Source organism: Amblyraja radiata, chromosome 10, assembly GCF_010909765.2.
Source record: "Amblyraja radiata isolate CabotCenter1 chromosome 10, sAmbRad1.1.pri, whole genome shotgun sequence".
Classification (NCBI taxonomy): domain Eukaryota; kingdom Metazoa; phylum Chordata; class Chondrichthyes; order Rajiformes; family Rajidae; genus Amblyraja; species Amblyraja radiata.
In genome coordinates, this window is record NC_045965.1 from 49,844,249 (window position 1) to 49,856,791 (window position 12,543).

Below are 12,543 nucleotides of genomic sequence, written 5' to 3' on the forward strand. Positions count from 1 at the left end.
GATATTGGATGAGTTGAAAGTTGATAATAAGAATATATTAGCAAGGCTAGTTATTCTTAAAGTAGACAACACACCCTCTCCTGGGTTGCTGGGAGGAGTGAGAGGAAACTGCATAAGGGTTCGGCATATTCTTCCAATGCTCCCTATGTACAAGGAAGGTGTCAGGGGATGGAAAAATGGCAAATGTTCTGTCCTTAATCAAAAAATAATGCAAAGACAAATCCACAGGTCATTCAAAAACACTCTTCAGTCTTTCCAGTAATGCCAGGAATTGGATCTGAACTAACCATTCCACCTTATGATTCAGAAATAATAAAACAGCCAAACTCTTTGCATAGTATCACAAAATTTATTTGAAATATCTTAAAATACTGCTTTGGAAAAGCTCTTTGATTTACAGAGGTTTAGTGTTGACATTCTGTATGGTTGAGATTAAATTACATTATTTTTTTAAAAAGCTGTCAGAGACATGGCCCCATATTTCACTTCAAATAAATAGGATCTTATATCTGAAAAGGATGAGGTTGATAAAAAATAAATAAATAACTTAACTATAATAAATATTTTGCCTAATAAGTTTCTTTAATGCATAGAGATGCATAGCATCCAACATGGCTGGCTTGCGCTCAAGACATCTATCAGAACGGTTTGTTCATGTGAGTGAATTTACTGGTGGTCCTTTGGATTAGTGTTGCTCACAGGCCATTCACTTCAATGGAGCCTTGATAAAACCAATCCCCTTCTGTTGAGAGTGAACTGACAAATACCATAGCTGAAAGACTATAGAGATGATAAGAGTTTGAGTTTTGGATTCTACTGTTAACCTGTTTCACCTGTACATATTCCCATCAAATAGGCAAAGATCAAGATCAAATATTGGGTATAAATTTGCTTAAATTTTGCCCAAAATAGTATTGAACTCTGCGAATGTGGAAATGCCTGTAAGTATTTTATCTTGTACATTTTCACGCTACAACAGTGGCATGAGCTTCTATTTATGGAGGGTGGAAACAGAGTTGATATTGTGATGTTGTGGTCCCTTGTGGGGTAAGACTTTTATCCTCCTCCACTATTGGTTCAAAGTCCATCATGTCTAAGATTCCCAGATTTGTCACCATGGGACTGCGATATAACAGCCAGTAAAATGTGTCAGTGTGGAAAATATGAGAGAGAGAAAGAGAGGTATATCTAAAGCTGAGACACGTATTCTTTTGTACAACTGCCAGCTACTAACCAATAGTAACATAGGCCATGAAACAGGTGCATCTCCAGAGCCAGAAGTGAGAAATCAAATAAGTAAAGAACAAAACATGCAGTCACATTTTCAAGTGGACCAGTAATGAGAATTCCCTTTGGTAAATATCACATCACTAAATTGTGAGAACAATAGCACCCATGTAACTAATATGGTCAGTATTAAGTCATTGGGATGGAATGCAACTTTGGCAACAGCTCGAGAGGGTCCGTAACAGAGCAGCCATATTACACATCTTTCCTAAAGTCTTTTTCATGATTTGATGTGATGGCCATTTTTTGCAATCTTCCCTGCACCACAAAGTTAGTTTACACCCCAGGATTGTAGATCAGATTTCCCTCATTCCTTTGCATCTAGCTCCGGGTGAATTCAACACTTGGGTTTTTTTTTTTTGCCATTAAGATTTCCTATCAATGTTACCAAAAACATTGAGCAAGCTGCCTTGCTGCTCAGTCAAGTTAGTGAGACACACATCAGTTTTTTCGGAGTCTGTATTTTTCAATTATTCTTTGATCTTTGGTCTTTTTAACCTATCAGCAAATCTCTTTATCTCTTGAACCTCCACTTGCTTCTTTTAAAAAGCAGAGATATTTAATGTCAAACCCATCTGCTCTTTCTCATTCCATATGTGGTTTGTTTTGTTTTGGAAAGGTTCATTTTAATGAGGCAGAGGCATGGGGTGGAATAATTGTGACAGCTCAACTCTGTGAAATGTATATCTGTTGTGAGAATCTTTACCTGATTTGTTGTTTGTGGAGACTGGCTGTATTGTAAGTAGTTGCCACAATTAACATCATTACACACCACAACTAATTCATAACATGTGATATAATGTGGGTATAAGGCACTATAAAAAAAAGTTTGTGTTTTTTTTTACCATTTCATACTACATAAAAGCTTTGCATGGCATTTCCTTTTTGTCTATGCCGTAAGTCAAATTTATATGACAGAAAAAGAACTTGAAACTTGATAACATAAAACATCATAGTCATGAATGCGAAAAAATCTGAGTCCAAGGCATTTATGTGGAATATAAACGAGTCAAAATATGAAGAGCATCCATTTTAATCACTTCACTGCTGCCAGTCTAAGCCACAAGGTCTGGATTTTCCTCCTCTTATCTTCCCGTTCCTTCTTTAAGCCACTCCTTAAAATGTCTCCACTTTGACCAAAGTTTTGGTTATCTCCCAATATCTTTTAGTTTGATAACATTACTGTGAAGTGCCCTGGAATGCTTTACTGTATTGATTACTGTAATAATGCAAGTTCTTTTTTCCCCATGTTTTTTTTTATTCATTTACTCTCCTTGTTCCTTGGAAGCATGCCACAATAATGCCAAATAAAAAACAGAGCTGATATTCATGAGTGAATATAAAGGATTGATGTGCACAAAAGAAACTAATAATGCTTGGCAAACCATTAAAATTGTCCAATGTGGCTATTTTACTAAATAAAATCTTACAAAAAATTCATCTGCACTGTTCCATATAGCCCACAAAATGGATAAATTGTGTGGGGTAGAGGTTTGTCATTAGTTGCTTAAACCTGTAACTATAGGATTGTATTCACCTTCTGACTGTATTCAGTTCTGCTGAACTCAATGGTACCAAAAATCATGAGGGCTCACAGGATTAGATGACAATATAGCAATGTTCAGCACTATCAACCAAAGATGATTTTTCTGAGCCAAAGATTCCACAGTCCACCTGAAAAACATATATTTGTTTTGGACTTAGCTCTGACTGAATGACAACTTTATTCCATCAAAGTTCCATCAAGGTCAGCAAGATTACAAAACTGTTGATGATCAAAACTGTTGATGCCAAATGATCAAAGAGCCTTGTAGATAAAGTTTGCATTGGTCTGATGTTTATTCTTCTCAGACAGAATCTCAGAATTGAGGATGGCTTGTTTCCACTCTATTTTTTGGAGGTTCTGAAAGTGTGTGGTGGGGCCAGATTTGTCCACAGATGGGGCAGGAAGTGTCTAATGCACTGGGGGAACGGGTTGTTTGTGATGTAGTGCGCTTCTTTTCGGCTATGACATGGGTGCTTCTGATTGCTCCCGAAACATGGCAAAATCCAAAAGCTTAGGTGAACCAATGTCAAATCCCTTTCACAGCACCGAGGCCCTGACTACACTCAGAATCATTTTCATGCCTAGCATCAGACTCCACGAATAGTGTCTGTTTTGAGCTTGGTCAGGGAAGTGATTACCAGTCTGATAAGAGAAAATATTCAAGAATCTGCTCAAAGCTTCCTGGAAAAATAATAATATACCTATTTACTCCTGGGAACCTCTAACCAAAGGGGAAGCAGGGGAAGAAGATTTGGAATTGTTGTATTAACAGCTATTAACAGCTAAGAGATATGATAAGAAAGGATTGAACCTATGACTAATTATTGCAATCTTCAGTACCATACATGCAGTGCTTGTTTTTGAGATCTGGGCTGCACACTGCATTGTCAGAGAAATGTATTTTGTGACTGAAGTTATATCCAAGGAGGACAGGAAGCCAACGCTTCCTAATTTGGAATTAACAGAGGGAAAGAATTAGGGGACTTCTTTTTCACAGGATTTGTTTTCCACTAACGAGCAATGACAAGGCTTCCTGGAGAGAAAAAGTCACTGGCTTCTAGTCAGTTATAAAAACTAAGAGAATATCATATAACTCTCACAGGGCGATACACAGGGTCGAGCTATTGCCTCACAGCTCCGGAAACTCAGGTTCAATCCTGGGTGTGGTCTGTGGTGTTTACACATTCACACAATGGACATATGGGTTACCGCCAGGTGCTCTGATTTCCTCCCACGTCCAAAGATTAACAGGTGAATTGAGCACTATAAGTTGTCCCTGCTGGTAGAATCCAGGGAGAGCGGACAGGAATGTCAAAGGAATATAGAAATTGGTACTAATTTAGGATTAGTATAAATGGGTGGCTGATTGTCAGTGCATTCATGGTAGACTGAAGGACCTGTTACTGTACTACATATATATTTCAGTGACTCCTGAAACTATTTGACTCTTAGAGGAAAATGATCCAGCTGACAGGCTGCCTCGAATTACTTGACTATAATCCAGCTGGATCACAAGGAGAAGGTTTAATTTCATACATAAGTCGCCCCGTTTAAAAGAGCGAGGTCAGAGGACTGATGTACACAAATGTGCACAGGGTGCTGTATTCAGACATTTACTTTACTGTAATCTGCATACTCAAGAACGAAGTAGAATATTGTATAGACGGTCTATATTTAACAGCAATTACCACTGTTTATGTTCTATCCGATGAAGAAATGCTGGCTATTTGAAACATGTTCTTTTCATTGACACTCAGAGACTTTGCTCTTTTTGAAAAACAACTCTCTTGGATGTAAGCCATTGAAAGCTGGAGACTGACTTAGATTTTTGATCATAAAAAGTCAGGAAACAGTGCATTATTCTCCCATAAAAAAAGATCCACCAACTGTCTTAATATAATGGTGGGGGTGGGGGTGGGGGTGGAAATACCCTAACTTTATTTTTTTGGTGATATATTCTGCACTCCTGTGAATGGTAATCGAAAAGAGTGGTGTAATATGTGATAATTAATGGGTCTGAATGATATAAATCATACTGCCATGAATTATAACATTCAGCATGATGCTGCAACATTACTATTAGTTTCAAGGTTCAGATTGTAATCTGCTGGTGTCTTGCAGGAGAGTTGAATTAAATGTAGGTTTAAACAGAAATAAATCTTGAATGTGTGGACGCAGTCCATATTGTGGAAAACAAGATCTAGGCAAGAGACTCAAGAGATATGAATTTCAGCAAAAAAGTAATACAAAAGGAAGACTCTGAGAGTATAATATACTGTGAGAAATCTCATTTGTATACGTTAGTTGAACGGTAGGAATAAATAGGCCAGCGGATGAACATTTGGAGTTCACTTTAAAGGAGCATGGCGAAGAATTGGAGATAGGTCAAAAGGTTCAGGGTGAGTTGAGCAAATATTGAAATGGAAGAGCTTCTCAATTTAACAGCATCCTGTTTGTCCCATTAATATGTTCCTGAAATGGCCCTGTTTCCAAGTGGACAACATTCACCATGGCTCATTAACAGAAGCAAGAATTATGAATGCTAGAAACTCTAACAAATACACTTGAAACTTTTAGCAACCTTCTTAACCAGATGATAAGCATTAATAATTAATAACATAGCTTAAACCCCTTAAGTAAATGAATCCTCTGCCTTTTACATTTCAGGCTAAACAGACTTGAAAGTAAATTTGAAATTTATCATTAGGAACTGTTGTTAGAATTATCATTAATTGAAGATTCAGACATACCACGTCAGATTTAGGCCCACTGCAATCCCCAAAACACTAATCAGTATAATAATATCTGATAACAATATTATCTTATATCTTTTCCTATCTGTTCATTTGATGAAGCAATCCATATCAGTACTATTTTCTCTAAATAATTAGAGTGTACTCATGAGCACAAAATAACACGTTGAAAGTGAAATAGTCCTGGTAAAAAAATATTTTGTTTGGAAATGAGAATTGACTCCATTTTTGATTCAATTGTGTATTGCACGCCTTGTAATTGATTTACCATTGCCTTTTTTTGAACTAGCATTGTATTGAAAAGCAGCAATGTGGTTAATATCATGCCAGGTGAATGATTATTAATGTACTATTGCATTAAGTTGCATCTCTCCAGCCAAACAACGCATGAGATGCAAACAGTGCGGAGTTCCACATCACATTCATCCCACTATATGGTCCCTGAATAAAATGAGCCTGGATGAATTATGAACTAATGGTTTGACAGAGGACAATCCCAGCACACTCTGGTCTTTGGACATTCTTTTGGGGAAAGTAGCAGCTCTCCAGCCACTTGGAGAGGACAAAGAAACTAAATAAACCAATATCCAGGGAGCTTTGGTAAGTTTTGTATGTCGTGTAAATATATAAGGATGTACATATGCATATCTACTCTTGTTAACAGGAGTATTACTGGCTACAGATGAGTACACTGGAGCTGAATCCAAGATGCACAATAAAAGTAGAGTGTTGGGGGATGCGGTGATGAAATCAGTGTTCAGGAACATTTTCTGTTCCTTTGAAATAGTATCATTCGTTCCTTTCTATAAACTCCCTATGCTTTATTTTACAATTTCACACGATTTCCTCAGTAAGAACCTTGAGAATTCCACAGAGTCATTCCTTTAGAAGTTAGCTCAAATTTATCAAGGTAACTGTGCTTTTGCCTTTTAGAACACTTGATGCTTTCCATTAAGCAAAGTTTTGGGCGTTCATTTTGCTAAAGTCATTTTGTACATTGCAGGTAAAGTTGAGTGCCATTTCCCCAGCTCCACCTTCGGGATTACTTTATCAGCGTTTTTGACTATAAGATATTTGTTATAAAAATATCCTTTCCTTGAGGATAATTCTGTTTTGCTTCTTGAGAAACACTTTACAACTTCCACAAGTCATTAATGCGTCTTTGCATAATCCCTTTGGAAAGCTCAACATAGATATGTTTGGTTTTGAAATGTTGCATGTCCTTCGACCAACAAAAAAATGCTTACGTTGATTTAACTCCAGACAATTACCATATTTCACATTCCTTGCAACAACAAAAATAATCAAGGGTCCATTCCTGTCATCCTATTGAGGAGAACTTTTGGCAACGTTTTCATCGGAACTGTGTCACGTACTCCCAAACTGCTGAAAGCCCCCAAATATCTGCCTGAAAAATGAATTCAATATCAGATTACTTCTGGATGATTAAGCAGCTTCAGAAATAGTGGCACGAGCTAAGTGTTTTTTTGGTACATTTGATTCAAATCAAATTAATCCTGTTGTTTCATTCAAAGTGAAGTGCAGATCCCACACCTATCCCCATCCCTCTTAATGCCCAAATATAGACACCGTCTTGTTATTGTCAAGGTAGTGTTATTCAGCCCTGGTGCCTTTTCTGGCACATTGTTCCTTTACCTCAAAAAACTACTGTATTCCTTTTCGATATTATCCATCATCCTAAACACTTGCATTCAACTGCAGAAAAGTTCATGAGTGTGTGCCACTGGTTTTTCACATCCAGAAAGGTTACATCATCATACTTGCTCGGTCGACAGCACGGGCTGCGGGGTGGCTTCTCGCTTTTATTTAAACGGATCTCTTTACTTTTGAGCAGATTGGACAGTGTGAGGTCGTAGTTTGTCCGTGAGCGTGCGCAACTTCCACTGCAGTACTTGAAGAGTACAATCTCTTCTGATTCGTACCCAAGCCCCAGGTTTCCAACTTTGACTGTCTGGCTGTTAATCTGACATCCTCTGTTCACTCTGCTGGACTCTCTCGCTCTGTTTCTGCGCGTGCCTTGGTGTGAACTCCCCGGCGAACGTTGATGTCGGTTTTGCAGATCCTCGACATGTCCTCCAGCTCTGACTGAGGTTGAAGTCACATCTGCACAAGATAGAACATCCCATTAGTACACAACCTTGACTGTCCCCTCTTCTGGGAAAATACGCATTGATGGTGCCGAAGTAGGGATGGTCAAAAGCTTCAAGTTCCTGGGAATAAATATTACCGGTAACTTGTCCTAGACTAGCCACATCAAAATTACACAAAAATGCTGGAGAAACTCAGCGGGTGCAGCAGCATCTATAGAGCGAAGGAAATAGGCAACGTTGCGGCCCGAAACGTTGGCTATTTCCTTCGCTCCATAGATGCTGCTGCACCCGCTGAGTTTCTCCAGCATTTTTGTGTACCTTCGATTTTCCAGCATCTGCATTTCCTTCTTAAACACAACAGCTACATCAAAGTTATGGCCAAGAAACGGCACCACGCCTCTACTTCCTTACAAGGCTAAGAAGGTCCAGCATGTCCCCAACAACACTCACCAACCTCTACATAAGAGCCATAGAAAACATTTTATCGGGACGCATCACAGCCTGGTTTGGCAACAGCTCCATCCATGGCTGCAAGAGATTGCAGAGTTGTGGACGTAAACCAGGCAATCACACAAACCAGCCTCCCTTCCATTGACTCCATCTACACTTCATGCTGCCTTGTCAAGGCCACCAGCATGATCATCCCGGCCACTCCCTCTTCGCCTCTCTCCCATCAGGCAAGAGGTGCAGAAGTTTGAAAACACAAACCACCAGATTCAGGGACAGTTTCTTCCCCGCTGTTATCAGACAACTGAATGGTCCTATCATTAGCTAGAGTGTGGTCCTGACCTCCCAGCTACCACATTGGAGACCTTTAAACTCTCTTGAATCGGACTTTATCAGACTTCAATGTTATATCTTGCACTAAATGTTACACCCTTTTATCTTTCAAGGATCAAGGATAAGGATAAGGGGGAAGTCTTTTAGGACCAAGATGAGAAAAACATTTTTCACACAGAGAGTGGTGAATCTCTGGAATTCTCTGCCACAGAAGGTAGTTGAGGCCAGTTCATTGGTTTATATTTAAGAGGGAGTTAGATGTGGCCCTTGTGGCTAAGGAGATCAGGGGGTATGGAGAGAAGGCAGGTATGGGATACTGAGTTGGATGATCAGCCATGATCATATTGAATGGCGGTGCAGGCTCGAAGGGCCGAATGGCCTACTCCTGCACCTATTTTCTATGTCTATGTTTCAACGGTGCACTGTGGACTGCTTGGTTTTATGCACATATAGTCTTTTCTTTACTAGAAAGCACGCAAATGAAAATGTTTTTCACTGTACCTTGGTGCACATGACAATACTAGAGTAAACTAAACTAAACTAAACTGACAGCATGGTCACACAATACCTAGACATGTTTGTTTAGATAATGCAGCGTATTGCAGCAAATCAGTACAAATTTAGGGTGGCACGGTGGCGCAGCGGGTGAGTTTCTGCCTTGCAGCGAATACAGTGCAGGAGACTCGGGTTCAATCCTGACTACGGGTGCTGTCTGTACGAAGTTTGTACGTTCTCCCCGTGACATGCATGGGTTTTCTCCGATATCTTCGGTTTCCTCCCACACTCTAAAGACGTACAGGAATGTAGATTAATTGGCTTGGTAAATGTAAAAAATGCCCCTAGTGGGTAGAGGATAGCGTTAATGATCACTGGTCGGCGCAGACCCAGTGGGCCGAAAGGGCCTGTTTCCGCGCTGTATCTCTAAACTAAACTAAACTAAACAAATGATTAAAATAGAACATCGCTCTCTTAATAGGAAGGCTTCCAGGATCTGTTTTGCAAGTGGTTTAAAAGTCAACAAAACAAAAATGTTTAGAAGAATCACAAATGGGCTGTTCTAAACATTAATGACCTAATTGAGAGCATATTCATCCTGCAGCCCGCAAATACTTCTGCTAATTTTGATCATGTTTTTTTTCTTCAATTATTTGTTTATTTCATATTTTTTGTAATCAGCTTTGTTACTTCATGGCTGAGAGGACAGGGTGACTTAAACCTTTTGGGTGTTTAGATAAGCTGCTTTAGTCAATTCCCCAATTAGTGACCAAAGGATTGTTTCCCTCTTACTTGAACCCAATGCTCATACTAGATACAGGTTTGTATATTGAACTTTCTGATGCTATGTGACTGTTAGCAAAATGTAATTCCTTCATCCATTGCATCATTCAACTCTACTCCATCTGTAGAACAGATAAAAGAATAATTTGCCAGTTTGAATAATCTGTGCATTTGGAAAGCAGTGCCGGGCCTTCATAGCGAGAGGATTTGAGTATAGGAGCAAGGAGGTCCTCCTGCAATTGTACAGGCCCCTGGTGAGACAACACCTGGAGTATTGTGTGCAGTTTTGGTCCCCTAATTTGAGGAAGGACATTCTTGCTATTGAAGGAGCACAGCGTAGGTTCACCAGGTTAATTCCCAGAATGGCGGGACTGACGTACGATGAAAGAATGGATTGACTAGGCTTATATTCACTGGAATTTAGAAGGATGAGAGAGGATCTCATAGAAACATATAAAATTCTTAATGGGGTGGATAGGCTAGATTAGGATAAATGTTTCCGATGTTCCAGAACCAGGGGTCACAGTGTAAAAACAAGGGGTAGGCCATTTTGGACTGATGTGAGGAAAACATTTTTCCCCAGAGTTGTGAATCTGTTGAATTCGGTGCCACAGAAGGCAATGGAGGCCAATTCACTGGATGTTTTCAAGAGAGAGTTAGATATAGTTCTTAGGGCTAATTGAATCAAGGCATATGGGGAGAAAGCAGGAACAGTGTATTGATTTTGGATGATCACCCATGATAATATTGAATTATGACTCGAAAGACCGAATGGCTTACTCCTGCACCTATTTTCTATGTTTCTATGAATGAAAACTAGACCATTGGACGTCTTAAAATATTGTCAAAATTGAAAAACCTTAAATGTGGAGTCGCAGGTAGATAGGACGGTCAAAAAGGTGTTTGATATATTGTCCTTCATCAGTCAGAGTATTGAGTATTGGGTGGGAGGTCATGTTGCAGTAGTATAAGACGTTGGCGAGGCCGCATTTAGAATATTTTGTTCAGTTCTGGTGACCATGTTATAGGAAGATGTTGTCAACCTGGAAATGGTACAGAGAAGAGTTACAAGGATGTTGCCAGAGCTAGAGAGTCTGAGCTATAGGGAGAGGTTGAGTAGGCTGGGTCTCTATTCCTTGGAGCGCAGGAGGATGAGGGGTGATCTTATTGAGGTGTATGAAATCATGAGAGGAATAGATCGGGTACATGCACAATCTCTTGCCCAGAGTAGGTGAATCGAGGACCAGAGGACATAGGTTTAAGGTGAAGAGGAAAAGATTTAAAGGAATCTGAGTGGTAACTTTTTCGCACAAAGGGTGGTGGGTGCATGGAACAAGCTAACAAGCTGCCAGAGGAGGTAGTTGAGGCAGGGATTATCCCAAAACTTAAGAAACAGTTAGACAGGTACATGGATAGAACAGGTTTGGAGCGATATGGACTATAAGACGCTGGTAGATGGGACCAGTGTAAACACGTTGACTGGTGTGGGCAAGTTGGGCCGAAGGGTCTGTTTCCACACTGTATCACTCTATGACTCTGACCCTATATCAATCATGTGTCTCTACAGTAACCTGATTTTAAACCAATCAAATATAATTCATTTACCTATTATTTCTACTTCCATTGTTAATATTTTTGATTTCTCAATACTAAAGGTTTGATTTTAACTCATGCTAGCAGATACAATGCACCCATCCATTTTACCTCCTGTCCGTCATACGTACCCATTATGTAATGTACCCTGCTATACGGTTACACATTACTCTATACCTCCATTGGTAACTCTATGATTTTCTTAACACTTTAATAATTTCTCATCTTGACTGAGCAGTGGCATGCACAAGCCAAAACCTTTGTAGGCCTGATGAAGAATGTGTTGCAATATATGCTGAAAGGCTATAGGTTACCAAATAGCTGTCCCAATCCAACCTGAGCATGGGACATTCCCCAACATGCTCCACCAGTTATAGGCAAACATTGTGTGGAGGAGGAGTTGGCAAATCTTGGCTAGGTCACCGGTTCCAATTGCCTGTGGTAATGGGAAGAATCCACATGGTGCATGATCTGATCGCTTTGTATCCAAAGTGAACCTTCTGGTTCAGGGATCCAACTTCTATATTACAGGAGGGACAAGACCTCAGAATGTTTGTGTTAAACGCCCTCAAATTTTGTTTTAGAGATACAGCATGGAAACGGGCCCCTCTGTCCTCCAAGTCGAGGCTGACCATCGATCACCCACACACACTACTGTTAATCCACTTTAGCATCCATTCCCTGCACACTAATGCAATTTACAGTTAACCTACCAAACCGCATATCTTTGCGATGTAGGAGGAAACCACAGCACTGGGAGGAAACCCGCGCAGTCATAGGGCCAACATGCAAGCTCCACACAGACCATATCCAATATCAGAATGGAACCTGGGTCTTTAGCACTGAGGTAGAAACTCTACCAGCTGCACTACTGTGCTTCAATGTTTCTTTCTCGTTTAATGGGACTAGAAAATTATTTACTTTAGTTTGATTGAAATCTACCTCCCATGATAAAATACTTACAAATAGCTTAATATTTTTGGGATAACGTACTGAATGGTCTTTCCTCTACAGATGCAATGATCTTTATGGTGTGGTATGAGCATTAAAAACTAAGTTAAGACTACTTCTGCCATCTTAGGAAAGTACAAAAAAGGTTATTGAATTTTAAAAACCCAGTTTTGGTAAATGAGACTCCAGTCACCGATGAATGCATTAATAATTCAGTATTGGACAATTCAAAATATTCTCATGC

At 39.6% G+C, this 12,543-nt stretch overlaps 1 protein-coding gene across 1 annotated transcript in view; it reads right to left on the reverse strand.

Moving 5' to 3' along the window:
- Positions 1-335: 335 nt before the first annotated feature.
- The window catches only part of artn (artemin), a 111,190-nt gene continuing 98,982 nt past the window's right edge, over positions 336-12,543 (reverse strand). Inside the window, exon 4 of the mRNA XM_033028807.1 lies at positions 336-7,710. Within this exon, the coding sequence (XP_032884698.1) occupies positions 7,280-7,710 (431 nt within the window). The 3' untranslated portion in view covers positions 336-7,279. The remainder of the gene's footprint in view (positions 7,711-12,543) is intronic.